Source organism: Lycium barbarum, chromosome 2 (genome assembly GCF_019175385.1).
Source record: "Lycium barbarum isolate Lr01 chromosome 2, ASM1917538v2, whole genome shotgun sequence".
Lineage (NCBI taxonomy): Eukaryota > Viridiplantae > Streptophyta > Magnoliopsida > Solanales > Solanaceae > Lycium > Lycium barbarum.
Genome location: NC_083338.1, coordinates 106,403,103 through 106,419,469, shown reverse-complemented (window position 1 = coordinate 106,419,469; position 16,367 = coordinate 106,403,103). Strand labels below are relative to the sequence as shown.

Sequence of the window (16,367 nt, the reverse complement as noted above, 5' to 3'; positions counted from 1 at the left end):
ATCCTCCAGAGTTTTTCGGGTCAAAGCTGGATGAAGACCCGCAAGGTTTTGTTGATGAGATGCTGAGAACATTAAGGATTATTCATGCCTCCGAAACTGAATCTGTGGAGTTGGCATCTTATAGACTCCGAGATGTGGCGGTATTGTGGTAAAATAATTGGCTAGCATCAAGGAAGGAAAATGCACCTCCTCCTGTGTGGCAAGAATTTGTAGATGCTTTCATCCGTCACTATTTGCCACCCGAGGTCCGCCGAGCTAGAACGGATAGGTTCTTAAATTTAAAGCAAGAAAATATGAGTGCCTCGGAGTATAGCCTTCAATTCAATTCATTGGGTAGGTATGCTCCAACTATGGTGATCGATATGGGAGATAGAGTGCATCGCTTTGTGAGTGGCTTAGGGCCACATTTATTTAAAGATTGCTTAACAGCTTCATTGCAAGATGGGATGGATATTTCCCAAATACAAGCCCATGCCCAGAATTTAGAGGGACGACAGCAACTACAAAGGGGTGATTGTGATATTGATAGAAGGCAAAGCAAGAGGGCCAGATCTATGGGGGCAGGCAGTGATTATAGAGGGAGATTAAGGAAGACACATTCTAGACACCCAGGCCAGTCGGTGACTAGTGCACCTCCATGAGTTACAGGTAGGAGATTTGACCGCCCCTTTCGTTCAGGACAGCGTTAGAGTTCAAGGGCCCCAGATTCTCATTTTGGGAGAGATTATAGCCAGAGGAGACCCCCCAGTATCGCAATACAGCCAGTGCAGTAGGTTACATTTCGGACGGTGTCGCCAGGGATCGGATGCTTGCTATTCCTGCAACCGGATTGGGCACATGATGCGAGATTGCCTGTTGATGAGTGGTAGAGTTGGGTTTCAGCTCACAGGATCAGTGGTTGGTTCATCTTCAGTGCGCCCGGTAGGTCAGACTCCCTAGATGTCAGCAGGTCGAGGTAGAGGCAGAGGGGTAGCATCTACTTCAGGTGCCACATAGCCCCGTGTGTATGCTTTAGCCGGACGACAGGATCTTGAGTCCTCCCCGGATGTAGTTACAGGTACATTCTCCATATTCTCCCATGATGTATATGCATTGATAGATCCGGATTCTACTCTCTCTTATATTACTCTGTATGTTGCTGGTCGTATTGGGGTAAAACCTGAGCCAATTAAACCTTTTGAGGTATCTACTCCGGTTGGTGATCCTGTGATAGCTAGACAAGTGTATAAACATTGTGTACTTGTGGTATGCAATCGCCAGACCAAAGCTGATTTAATCGAGCTGGAAATGTTAGATTTCGATGTGATTATGGGTATGGATTGGTTGGCTTCATGTTATGCTAATGTTGATTGTCGGATGAAAATAGTTCGATTTCAATTTTCGGGAGAGCCCGTGCTTGAATGGAAGGGTAATACAGCATCTCCAAGGGTAGGTTTATTTTCTACCTTAAGGCAAGGAAGATGATAGCTAAGGGCTATATTTATCACTTAGTCCGAGTACATGACACCGAAGCAAAATCACCAACGTTCCAATCCGTTCCGGTAGTAAATGAATTTTCGGATGTATTTCCAAATGAACTTCCAGGCCTTCCTCCAAAAAGAGAGATTGACTTTGCCATTGATGTGTTGCCGGACACCAAGCCTATTTCCATTCCTCCTTACCGAATGGCTCCGGTAGAATTGAAAAAGCTAAAGGCACAGTTGAAAGATTTGCTTGAGAAGGGATTTATTAGACCCAGTTCATCACCGTGGGGAGCACCAGTCTTGTTCGTGAGGAAGAAAGATGGTTCCGTACGAATGTGCATTGATTATAGGCAGTTGAACAAGGTGACAATAAAGAACATATATCCTCTCCCAAGGATTAATGATTTGTTTGATCAACTACAGGGTGCTAAGTGGTTTTCTAAAATAGACTTGAGGTCAGGTTATCATCAAGTGAGAGTTAGAGAAGAAGATATTCCCAAAACAGTTTTCAGAACAAGATATAACCATTATGAATTTCGGGTGATGTCGTTTGGGTTGACCAATTCTCCGGCAGTGTTCATTAATTTGATGAATAATGTATTCAGGCCACTCTTGGATTTATTTGTGATAGTATTCATTGACGATATTCTGATGTATTCTCGCACAGAATCAGAACATGCCGATCAGTTACGTATCGTTCTTGGAATTCTTCGAGCTCGAGAATTATATGGAAAATTTTCAAAGTGCGAGTTTTGGCTGAATTCTGTAACATTTCTGGGATATGTTATTTCAGATGATGGCATTCGAGTCGACACTCAGAAAATTGAAGCTGTGAAGACTTGGCCAAGGCCTACGACGCCTACAGAGGTCCGTAGTTTTCTGAGATTGGTAGGCTACTATAGAAGATTTGTAGAGGGATTTTCCTCTATTTCAGCCCCATTGACGAAGCTAACCCAGAAGTCAGTTAAATTTCAATGGAATGATGCTTGTGAACGCAGCTTCCAAGAGTTGAAGGACAGATTAACCTCACCTCCAGTCTTAACACTCCCAGAAGGTACAGATGGTTATGTGGTGTACTGTGATGGTTCCGGCGTTGGGTTAGGATGTGTGTTAATGCAGCACGATAAAGTCATCGCTTATGCTTCGAGACAGCTACGGAAGCATGAGAAGAAATACCTAACTCATGATCTCGAATTGGCTGCAGTTATTCATACATTAAAGATGTGGAGACATTACTTGTATTGAGTGCATGTCGATATTTATACAGATCACAAGAGTCTTCAATATATTTTCAAACAAAAGAAGTTGAATCTGCGGCAGAGGCGGGGGTTATAACTATTGAAAGAATATGATGTGAGCATTTTATACCACCCCGCAAAAGCAAATGTAGTAGCCGATGCGCTTAGCCGCCGATCAATGGGTAGCCTATGTGAAGTTCCTCTGTACAAGAAAGAAATGACTCATGAGCTCCACCAACTAGCTAATCTTGGAGTACGTGTGATTGATTCAGGTAGTGCAGGAATTAGTATTAATGATCCCACAGTTTCGTCCCTGGACATAGAAGTGAAAGAGCGACAATATGAAGATCCTCAATTGTGCCATTACAGAGACATATCTCATGAAAAAGAGAAGTCTCCATTTGAATTTTCTATGGATGGAATTCTTAGGTACCAAGGCAGGCTATGTGTTTCGAATGTTGCAAAACTGCGTCGTCGCATTCTAGAAGAGGCCCATTACTCTCGGTATTCTATTCACCCAGGTGCAACCAAGATGTACCATGATCTCAAGTTGATATATTGGTGGGACGGCATGAAGAGAGACATCGCAGAATTTGTAGCCCAATGTCCAAATTGCCAACAAGTGAAAATCGAACATCAAAAGCTAGGAGGATTACTGTAAGCAATGGAAATCCCTACTTGGAAATGGGAAGTGATCAACATGGATTTATTGTGGGGTTACCTCGTTCCCAAGGCAAGTATGATTCTATATGGATGATTGTGGATAGATTAACAAAAGCAGCTCATTTTCTTCCAGTCAGAAGCACATACTCAGTAGAAGACTATGCAAGATTGTATCTCAAAGAAATTGTGCGACTCCATGGTATACCGATATCCATTATCACGGATAGAGGAGCGCAATTTACAGTCAAGTTCTGGAAATCTTTCCAAGAAGGTCTAGGTACTCAAGTGAAGCTTAGCACGACATTTCATTTGCAGACGGATGGACAAATCGAGCGTACTATTCAGACTTTGGAAGATATGCTTCAAGCATGTGTGCTAGATTTCGGTGGTAGTTGGGATGATCACCTACCCCTTATTGGGTTCGCATATAACAATAGCTATCATTCCAGTATCCAAATGGCCCCGTATGAAGCTTTATATGGGAGGAAGTGCAGATCCCCAATTGGATAGTTTGAAATAGGAGAAGTACAGTTAATAGGCCCTGAATTTATTCTGCAAGCGGTAGAAAAAGTCAAGGTGATCCGAGATCGATTGTTGACAGCCCAAAGTCGCCAAAAATCTTATGCGGACAACTGCCAGCGAGACTTGGAATTTCAGGTGGATGATTGGGTATTTTTGAAGGTGTCGCCAATGAAAGGGGTAATGAGATTTGGCAAGAAAGGGAAATTAAGTCCTCGATACATTGGACCCTATAAAATTACTGGCAAAGTGGGTCACGTAGCCTACGAATTAGACTTGCCTTCAAAGCTTGAATCAGTCCATCCAGTCTTCCATGTCTCAATGCTCTACGAGTGTGTTAGAGATCCTACGAGAATTGTTCCGATTGATGATGTCCAAGTGACAGAAAAGCTAGCATATGAAGAAGTGCCTATTTCCATCTTAGACAGGCAAGTACGAAGACTTCGAAGTATGGAAGTAGCTTCAGTCAAAGTCTTGTGGCGAAATGACAACCGAGAGGAAATGACCAGGGAAGCAGAAGAGAGTATGAAGTCCAAGTACCCGCACTTATTCCAACCCCCGGTTGAGATTCAAGATGAGACACTAACACTATGAGGTATGTATGCTTCCTTTTCATGCTTTTGGTCGTGTGTGGCCAATTTATAAGTTCTATTGTGTTGTGGCCCTGTGAGGAAATATTATTATGGGTTGTTGTGACTGGATGGTAGAGCCATATTACAGGGGAAACTTTGGCGAAATTAATGTAGAATTCCCGAGTGTTTAACATTCGAGGACAAATGTTTCAAAAGGGGGGAGAGTGTTACACCTTGGAAAATCCCCATTAACGTACGGTGAATAGGTTAGTGAAGGGCACGACGTATAAGACATTTCGATAAGTAATAAATAGCATTTGATGATCCTAATCGAGATTCTAAGACATTTGAACAAAGGAAAGAAGGTTGTCAAGGAGAGCAAAGGATATGTTGTGTGTCGGGTAAGAATTATAAGTGACAAGTTAATCATGGCTTAAAGATGTTTTGGAGACAAGTGATAACATCCCTTAGATTGGTATTGAGGTGTTAAATAAGTGTCAAGAAGGTTCTATAAGGATTGGAGATCAAACGAGTCGACAAGAACGAAATCGAAATAGCTGGGCATTATACGGCCCAACATACTGGCCGTATGTTAGGCCGTATATTTAGCCAAGAGGGGCATCACTCACTGGACCAAACATACGGCCATACATACGGCCCGTATAAAATGTACGGACTATATGTTGGTCCGTATATCTTGTTCGGGACAGATTTCAAGATTTAATATAAGGACCCCTTTCTCATTTTATTTCATTTCATTTCCACTTTCCACACTTCAAGAAGCCTCTATAATTCTCTCTACTCTTCAACCACAAGAAACCAAGGGAAAACCATGATCAACTACATCAAACCCACGAAATCAAGTGTATGAAACCTAATAAAAGTTCATCTACACCAAGAAATCCCAAAGGAAGTGAGTTAGGGGTTTTGTGCAAGAAGAGAATTTTCACTCAGGGCTTAATATTCCATTATCTAAGGTGATTTTTATGATCATTCCTTATTGTTTAAGGTGTTGAAAGTAAAAAAACACTTGGATTGTAGAAAGATATAGGAAAGTGGGTCATAAATGTGGGAATAGTGACATTGTTGAGCAAAGGTTTGGATTGAGTCATGATTATCGATATGTTGTGATTGTAAAAATGTTATGAATGACATTTAGAATGTGGGACAAGTATTATATATGAGAAAACGCGATAGTGAACTATAACCACAATTATGGAGAAACTGGAGTAAGATTGTGAATTGCGGATAGTATAGATGGATGACGATTGTTGTCTATTATATTGTGAACGTTGTTATGAATGTTTGGGAGTTGATATGGAATATGGGAAAAGTTTTGTAAACAAAGGAAATGCTGCCCAATTTTCTTTAGCTTTAGTAAGAACGTTTAAGTAATCGATTAGCTAATGTTCATGCGACTTCTCTAGAAGGTAGAAACGTGGGCATCAAAGGAGAACAAGCAAGTGATAGATTAGTTAAACATAAAAGGTATGTGAGGCTAGTCCTTTCTTTCTATGGCATGAATCCGATGGCATGATTCTTCCTTCTTCTCCATGAAATCTTTTACATTCCGGAAAACTAATAGCCTATGTTCATGAATAGCCATATGAGATGATGAGTTAAGTATAAAGATTCTAGAGTTTATGATATGATGTTCCTATAACGCTAATGATGTCATTTATCATATAGACTCACCTTATATGTTATTTCCTTCAAGGTGAGGCAGAATACCATTAAGTTAATGATGTCATTTACTGTATATACTCACCTTATATACTATTTCCTTCAAGGTGAGGCAGAATACTTATAAATGTTCCACAACAAAATTGGGGGTTCACGACCTTATGTCACCTCAATAAAGTATAGCTATCTTTGAGTTATTATACATGCATTATGATGAGTATATGTTGATGTATTACACCGTGCCTATATGGCACGGGCAGACACACATCACTGCAGTGGGCAGCTTATACCCCGGACGCGGGAGGCCTGGACTCGCAGGTTAATTATTATCACACCGTACCTATATGGATGGGCAGCTTATACATTTATGCATACATGATATGATGATGAGTATGAAGTAAGCCAGCATACATTATTTCTTTTATGATTGACAGTCAGTTACAGTTGCTCCTTATTTGATGCTTCCTTTATCTCATTGACGTATTATTATTAATTATGCCTCTCATACTCAGTAAAATATTCGTAGTGGCGTCCGTTTTATTTGGACACTGTGTTCATGCCCACAGGTAGACAGGGAGGTGATCTTGGTCCAGACTCGTAGGAGCTAGTAGCTGATTTGAGAGCACTCAACTGTTCCGGAGGTGCCTTTGATTATTCTTTTGTGTGTGTGTGTGTATATATATATATATATATATATATATGTATATTTTGGGCACGACGGGGTCCTGTCCCGTCCCTATGTCTAGCACTCTAGTAGAGACTCGTAGATACGCAGTTGTGGGTTATATGGTCTCACCAGGTTACTACTGTATATATGTATATATATATATATATATATTATCATTTTGATAGCTGAAAGGCTTGTTATAATGAGTATGATGAGTAGTAGCATGAGTGGTGCTCGGTGGTTAGCCACGGGCACCCATCACGGCCCCTGGTCGGGTCGTGACAAAATCAGTTCAACTTTACACTCAATCATGATACAATACTATAGGCTTGCTACTCTTGTAGTTTCTAATTATCTTGATGGAAGATTTGGTTGTTTCCACTTGTTTTGGGCCAAAATTTTGTGGGTGGAAGTTGGGGAAATATTCTAGAAGGTTGGGGAATGTTTTAAAGGTGTTGGATGAAAAGCATAAGGGTAAAACCCGTTTTCTAGAGCTTTAGAGTAGGTTTGGACCGACGTAGAGTCTTCAGTACTGTAGCAGCCCGGTTACTGTAGCAGCGCACACTGTAGCGCGTGTTTCTTTTTTTTTGTTAGCCTAACTTGTAATGTCCATGATTCTCTACTCTGATGTTGTATCGACAAGTGGTTTGTTGCGTTGGAAACTAGACTCGACGAACTTCATTTTAGTATTTTGAAACACCCTTAAAACTCCTGATATACCTGGAGATATACCCCTCCAAAGTTGACCCACAATTCTGCCAACTTTTTTCCAAATCTTCAACAACCTTATTTGCTTCGATTTGCTTGGTCCCAAAATTTTCTGAAACTCTCCATACATGATATTTATCATTAATCATACTTGATAATGGTCATGTCCTTTGGTTTCAAGGTTGTCCCTCCTTGCTACGGCTTATGAGATCGTAATTCATCCTTTACTTCATTTTCCCATGGCTTGTACCTTCCAAAACTTCATGGGACGTCTCCGATACTCCATTAATACGGTGAAGGATGTGACATGCTCATGCTCTAAAAGTGCGAGGTGTAACATCCTTCCCCCCTTAGAAACATTCGTCCTCGAATGTTATAGCTTGCGAGCTTACAATGCTATCATTAATTTCTTGAAATGGTTGTCCTCCTTTAGTTCCTGATATCCATGCCCTTATACTATGCGCTCATTAGTCTTCTTTCATATTCTCCCAATTCTTTGTCAAACTCATTCATTAGTTCCATATCCTCATGTTCTTATGTATGTGCCTAGTGGTCAACTGATATCTAGCTACCGTCCTGCGACTTGTTGCCATTATGATGCTCTTAACTCATAATTGCTATGGCTCTCTGTCGGTCTGTGAGCACTGTTAATTGTTGTACTCTTTTGCCTTGCTCCTTATTTCTTTACTAGTAGAAAAATTCTCTTGTTCAGATATAACACCTTTCCTTGCTTGCTTCTGTAGTGCTACTTTAGATTATCCTATCGTTTTTTTCTTCTTTTTTTTTGTACTCGTCGACCTTGCACCATTCTGCTGGCCGTTTCATTACGGCGATTGTTTATATGGTTCTATGTCATACACTCTCACAATTGATATAATTGGTGACTTGGAATTTCACAACTTACGAGGTACTTTCTAATCTCAGGCAGTACTGCTGTCTTGCTATCCATAGGTATGCTATCTTCCTTTCCTTTGAAGATCATTAAAATTTCCTATGAATATTCCTCTTTCAAAGTTTTCATCTCTTCTAGTGCTATAAGTTCTTTTTAGTAACCCCGATTGTCCCTCATACTTACCTTCCTCACTCCTTCTACTACCCCTTGGAGTACTTTACTGCATATCTAAATGTACCTAAAATTTCTTCGGCGCGAGTGATTCGAGTCATATTCTGGAATACAACGTATCGCATTGGCGAAACTTATTCTCCTTCCATATTTGCCTCCTGATATACCTGCATTTAATCCATTCTCACTTTTCTTTAGCACATTCTTGATATATTGGTTCATCTAGAATTTTGGCTCTTTCAAGCCAGTACATTTCCCTCTTTTGAACTTGGGAATATTGTAGTTCATCTAAGAACTGAATTTGTTCTTTCCCCCTTTTAAAGGAAGTTCTCATATACCGTAACTTTGGAGTGTTAACCGTCTTTGATAGTCATCTAGCCAACCTTAGCGATCCTTTAACTCCTCTATTCCATATAATGCTGATGTTTTTTCATCGCATGGTTTAACTTATTTCCCTTTTGCTAACTGGATTCTTGTACTAAGTCAAATGTTTACACATATCGGATATAATTCAGATGCTTTCTTTATTGGTCACCTCTACCTTTCATGACTAGTAATCTTCTAGGCTAATTATTTAATGGGGACATCAGAATTCATTAGGCCCCTTATGGAGTGTCCGACTATACCACGCTCCTTTAGCGCTAGTCTTCCTCCATGACTACCTTCTTAATATTCTTGAAATTCTCCTTGCTCTAGGTTCCCAATTCCGATTTATGTCTATGCTAGACCATTAAAAGTCGATACTTCACACCATCCATTTCCATGACTCGTCCTTCCATTAGCTTAGCTCATTTTGTCCCGTAATTCTTCTTAACTACTTGTTTATATTCACCGCTAGGCATCATAGTCCTCCTGGTGTTCTGTCGGTTCTTGTTCTTATTATGAACTCCTCACAAAGTACACCCTTTCCTCTCTTCTTTCGTCGAGTTTTCATCTTCCTTTATGATACTACAACTTGTACACACGTATATAGATATATATCTCGAATTTTCTCGGTTTTCTTCATGATCGCATCTTGGCATCTTTCACATGACCATTGTCTTATAATTTCAATTTGTTTTCCCATGGGCAAGCCTACTGACTCATTAACCTTCTCCTAGTTTTCAGCGGCCACATAATTCTCTTTATCCTTCCTTTAATCCTCATAGTTCCTTTTGTTTTCTTTTACTCGTAAAACGCCTCTTTCCATTAGTCATCCTTTACTCTTAGGTTAGAAAACTTTGGAGTATTTCATTACGAGTACGAATCCCTTTTGTCGCTGAAAATATCTTCTTGGGGTACTTTCTCTCCTTAAATAGGTGTACCAATTATGTGTTCACATCCATTCTCTTGGTTAAAACTCAGGAGTTTAAAATTTCCTCGTCGCTCTAATAAGTTCTGTTTATTCCTTCTCAAGGATGCACCTTTATTCATTATTTACAACCTTCTTGGTTCTAGTTATAAAAACGTATAGGTTGGTTCTGAGGTCCTCACGTTCATCCCTTGTCACGTACAACATTACTCTATCTCCCATTGATTTATATAAATTTGATCCTATCGTCTGCTTTCCTGCTTTCGTCCTAACCTTTTCCTCAAATATATTACCTGATCCTCAATGTGTATACGTTTTCCTTTTCCAAGTTTCTCTCCCCTTCATGATATCATGACCTTCCTTTTCCTAATGCTTGTGCTTACATATTTGGTCGTGTTACCGCTATCAGACTTTAATTCCCAAGAAAACCCAATCCTGATTCTTTCTGTAGTGCTTGCTACCTCAATTTTGACATACGACACAATCAATATTTTTAACATGTCGTAACATCAATCATAAGGGTATACATAATACTCGATGTATCCACTCGTGACTTATCTTTTTATTGCTTTTCAACACCTTTTCTTGCGAGATATCCCGTTGCCATTTGATTTTGTCCTGAATCTATGGCTCTAATACATCTCCCCTCTCTTTTTGCCTAGCTTGCCAGAGAATTCTAATTGTAAAGCTCATATGCTCCTAATTTCCCTCAGCTATTATGGTTCCTCATATTTTTTTTTTGTATGTCTAAATCTGTAGGTCTTCCTAGCATACCTTCCTACGTCCTAGCTGTGAATCCTGGCGATATAACTTTACTTAAAAATCTTTACTCATACTTGTACCCTGTCTCTTTGTCTAAGATAATCAACCTCGCATCCTTTACTTTCTTGTAGCAACCGAATCGATCCTTGCAATACTTTAACTTCACTTGTACACCTACTCTCTTCTCTCCTTACATATAAACCGACATCGCACCTAATTTTTCTCTCGTCAATAATCTTCACAACACCCGTCCGAAAAAAATGAGGTGAAGACTTCTTATAAAAATTAGCTAAAAACACACCACATATTTCTAAGGTTGATACAATCTCTACTTCCTTCGTCGGCCAAGCAACATCATCTTTAGAAGTTGTATAAGCAATCCAGAAGACAATCATAATTGCAATCCAACTTACCTAACCATGTCTCATTCTTAAGTTCAAGGTCATCATTAATACTCGAAGTAACTTGGCCATAATGATTCTCAGAATAGTACCAACTATCAAATACTCAGAATCCCCTGGAAGTCAAATGACTGGTGACTTCTAAATCCCAATGTAAACTCACATCATATAGGAAAGTTCGATAAAACGAGTCTGAGTGCCTGTCATCAACCCGTCCTGATCTTATGTATATATATATATATATAAAAAAACTTCTAGAGTAAAACTTTCCCCTACTCGTTAACTTCCTTTCCCTTATCAATATCTCTTTGTTATCTCTTACTCACCAATCTATAAATCGTAATACTGCATTTGAGTTCTTAATGTCAACTTTTCCTATATCTTCAATAAATATCAATTCTCCGAAATGTCGAATGCGACTCATTCCAGTTCCTTTAATTGCTAGTCATTTTTTTTCCTTCCAAGGTTCTTCCCTTAAATTAAATCAAAATCATTCTAAAACTTCTCTTTGAAAGCATCTCATAATTGTTCGTTCAATCATGACTTACCAAACATCTGATTGTCACATGTTTCCTTCACCCTTTCTCTATAGCATAGACACTCAAACAATGCAATTTGTAAAAATTTCGACAGAGTTTCCTCTATACTTCTTACTGCCTCATTCTTGCACATAGCCCAGAAAACACATCCAATGCCTCACAGGACGATCACAAATACCCGTAACATCTAGCTCAAGTTCTTATATCAAGGTCTATCAATATCAATAAGGCAGGAACATACCTTTCGGAGTATCAACTTCAGGTCTCATCAATCACCTCATAGCGGCATAATCAACTGCTTATCCACAATCAAAACATTCAGGATTAGAATCAGGGACATCACATCCTATAATTTATCTCTACGGCACGATCTAAGATGAGAAAGAAAGGTCAATCATTCTTGAATACCCTGTAGCCTCTTGTTTATAAGTGTGGCGTGCTGCACACCCATAAACAAGACTCTACTGGACACGCTCGTAGACATACCCTAGGACAAACTGCTCTGATACCACTTTTGTCACAACCTAACCAGAGGGCCATGACGGGCACCCGGAGCTAACACACCGAGCACCTCTAAACATACACCTCATAATCATTTCTGGGTGGACCATAGAGATAGCTCATGGATATCATAATCTGTAAGGACATATATCACAACATAACAGGACATCTCTATATATATTCCTCAACAATTACGCCTATCGTCACCAGCTGACAGGGCTACTAAAATGTTATACAACGATATGAACCGATAGGGTTATGAAACGTCTAACTATACACACATGTCTACGAGCCTCTACATAGAATACAAGTGACCATGAAGACCAATAACAATAGACTACAGCTTTAAATTAAGTGGAGTGCCCCTGAAAATCCACTGATAAAGCACCTACGAATCTGATCTGTCTCCCTGCCTACCTGCGGGCATGAGCGCAGCGTCCACAAAAAGGGACATCAGTACGAACAGTGTACTCAGTATGTAAGTCATGAATAAAAACATAAACAAGAATAAAGAAGCATGAGATAAAGAGATAACCTGTATATCTGACTGCCTCTTATGGCGGATATCATGCATGCTGACTTTAACTTTTTAAATCAACAATTTAAATATATACAAGTAAACTGCCCAGCCATATAGGCACGGTGTTGTTATCACTAGCCCGCGTCCAGGGCTCCCGTGTCCAGGGCGTAAGCTACCCACTGCAGTGGTGTGTCTGCTCGACCACCTATAGGGCGGTGCGGTGTTATACTGCCCGGCCATATAGGCACGGTGTTATTAAAATACATACATATTTACAAAGCATGCATGAGATCCCAATTAAAAGCTACAACTTATCGGAGTGACGTAAGGTCGGTAACCTCCGATTATATTATGGAATAATCATCATCTCTATATCTCACCTTGAAGGAACAATTATTATAAGGTGAGATCAATATCAATGAATAAAATCGACAAAATCATGTACTAAAGCTCAATAATCTCATAATAGCATTAAAATCATAAGCTTTGGAATTTCTAGATTTAAAATTATCATCGTCATGCTCATCATAGAAAACATCTCATCTTTAGTATCATAAGAAGCTTTTAAGAATCATGAACTTCTAAACTTTGGAAGAAGGTTATGGAAACATATATGGAATCATAACACAGGAATCATGCCTTTTGAAAGAAAGGGACTAGCCTTAACATACTTTTCAGTCTCCTTAGGCACTCAACGTTTATCCGTCCAAGCTCGTAAATATACATATAACCCATTCATTCTATTTTTAGCTCCCCATCGCACAGGCAGGCTCTCATGAGATTGTTAGATGATGCACACGTACCAGCTGGTACGAGCAGTGAAGACTTGGCCGGATTGGTAGCCCACATCATTGGGGAACACAAAATCTGCTTCTCAAAAGAGGAGTTGCCAACAGAAGGAACCTCTCACAACAGAGCTCTTAACATCACCATGGAGTGTGGTGGCAAGGCAATAGGGAGAGTGCTTGTGGATAATGGATCGGGCCTCAATACCTACCCCATCACTACACTAACATAGCTCAGCTATGACATGAGCAAAATCCGCTAAAGTAAGACGAACGTCAGAGGGTTTGATGGATCCCAAAGTGACTCCCTGGGAGAAGTAGATCTACAGATCAAAGTTGGGCCTGCCTCTTTCACAGCAGAATTCCAAGTCATGGCAATCACGGCCAACTGCAATATGCTCCTGGGAAGGCCATGGATACACTCCGCTGGCGTAATCCTGTCAACTCTGCACCAGGCCATAAAATTTGAATGGCAGGGACAGGAAATTGTAGTTGCGACTGAGAAGGATGTTCAGAAGTATCCTTATAACATCATACCTGTGATCGAGGGGAGTCCCCACCTATCAAACTTTCATGTGGTAGAATACGTTGGGGCCACCCATCGGAAGAAGAGATCGATAAACATATGCTAGCGGTCTACAAAATGATTGTTTCCACTATGCTACGAAGCAGCTTTGAAACAAGAAAGGGCCTAGGAAGGGACCTCGAAGGGATAACAGAGCCTGTGCCAATCCCTAAAGAAAACTACCACTTCGGTCTAGGGTATGCTCCCAGTGAAGATGTGCTCACAAGGGCTATCAAAATAGAGCCCAGAACAAGGAATTTACCCCCATCCAATTCCGAGTTTGCACCACTCATTTCCTAGAAAGATGCCGATAATAAATGGAGAAGAAACTGATGGGGGTCTCGAGTCACTGTTCCAATAAGAGGGATGCTACACGATCATTGAAGAGAACCAGGAGAAGTTCACCATACGCAGTCTGAGGCTAAGAGAGCGCCTGAGAAATTCGACATCTACCCCCCTCTTGGCTCCTCGGTAGAGAGATGGATTTTTCTTAAAACTTTTCCTAAAAGCAACGACATCAGCTAAGGCCCAACTGGTCGCCTTTTGTAAATTACTTCATGATGGTCAAAAATGGAAATTGTCTAACATTGTTTCGATCCAGGACCACAGTCTGTAATCAATTACTTTTGAATTAATGAAAAGCCTTGATCTATATAAAACTGCTACCTTTATCAGATAATAATAACAAAATTTTCTAACTAACCATGCGTAACAAACTATAATGAACCTAACTTTACTTTGCCTCACCTTTTTAGTAATAATCATAATAAAACAACCAAAAATGTCAAGACGTGTCGTGAAACGAATAAGGGAAAAATTCAACAGGAATATGAGGATTACGATGAATTGACAATAAAGCCAGAGGGGCTGGTGGAAGAGTTGGAAGAATTAGAAGACAAGAGGAAGCCGAATATGGATGAAACTGAGGTGATCAACTTCGGTGACGAGGAGGATGTCAAGGAGACACGAATCGGTGGTCACTTGGGAGCTCTACAGAAAGAAGAGCTCATAGCTTTGTTGAAGGAATATATGGACGTCTTTGCTTGGACATACGCAGATATGCCGGGATTGAGCACTTAAATAGTGGCCCACATATTACCCATCAAGGAGGGTTTTTCCTCAGTCAAGCATAAGACACGAATGTATAAGACAGACATGAGGAACTGGATCCTACCAAAATAAAAGCAATTTAGGAATTACCGCTTCCCAAGACAAAGAAAGAAGTCTTGAGGTTCTTGGGTAGGTTAAACTACATTGGGGCATGCGGACCCCACATGAATGGATTCGTCCATGCTAAGAAAATCCTAAGGACAGAATATTACTGGATGACCATGGAGCATGACTCCTGTAAACTCGTGCAAAAGTGCCATCAGTGTCAGATACACGGGGACTTGATCAAGGTTCCCCCCACAGAATTACATGCCTTGGCCATTCGTGGCATGGGGAATGGCCATCATAGGACCCATAGAGCCTCCGGCCTCCAACAGACATTATTTCATCTTACTCGCCACCGAGTACTTCACTAAATGGGTAGAAGCAACTCCGCACAAGTCAGTAACCAAGAAAGTCGTGGCCGACTTTATCAAAAACAATCTGATATGTTGTTACGGTGTACCGGAATCCATCATCACAGACAATAGTGCTAATCTGAACAGCCATTTGATGAAGGACATATGTGAGCAATTCAAGGTCACCTACAGAAACTCTACTGCCTACCGGCCACAGAAGAATGGAGCCATAGTGGCCGCCAACAAGAACATCAAAAAAATCCTGAGAAAAATGGTCGACAACTACAAGAATTGGCATAAGCAGTTGCCTTATGCTTTGTTGGGGTACAAATTGACAACCCGAACTTCCTGTTATATCCCGTATTTTTGTACGTTGGATTATTCGTAAACTGAGGTGGGGTCCACATGTCGAGATTTTTTTAAAGGACATATGACAAGTTATATGGATAATATATGTGAAGTTAAACACAACTCAAGAAGGACCCTTGAGCCAAATCAAAGTGGAAGCCCTCCAAAAAAATGTTTTTAAGTTACGCTTTTGGGTGATATGACTTCGGGAAGCCATAACCCCATCAGTATTTGGGAAAACCCCTAAATTTAAAGTTGTAGATAAGTGAAATACCTTTCTAACCATAAGTCGTGGGTCTGCATGTGTCATCGGGATAAGGAGATATGGATGTTTTAAGGCAGAAAGGTCGAGTTGGGCAGTGGGTTCGGCCCAACCCGATTCCAAGTCGGGTCAGGCCCATTACCCATGCCATTTAAGGGAATTTTTTTAGCTTTCTCCCCTCATTTTCAGATCAAAAACACCCAGAAAGTTCTAGAGAGAGAGTGGGCGGAGAACCTTAGAGAGAAAAAGCCATTTTGACCAAAATCTGAGCCCCGAATCTCCAAGCTCATGAGGAGAAAAGTGTTGTAC

At 40.4% G+C, this 16,367-nt stretch overlaps 1 protein-coding gene across 1 annotated transcript in view; it reads left to right on the top strand.

Annotated features, from left to right (window-relative positions):
* Positions 1-15,020, top strand: part of LOC132628721 (protein SQS1-like) — a 36,415-nt gene extending 21,395 nt beyond the window's left edge. Inside the window, exon 3 of the mRNA XM_060344484.1 lies at positions 14,766-15,020. Coding sequence (XP_060200467.1) covers positions 14,766-15,020 — 255 coding nt within the window. The remainder of the gene's footprint in view (positions 1-14,765) is intronic.
* The last annotated feature ends 1,347 nt before the right edge of the window (positions 15,021-16,367 follow it).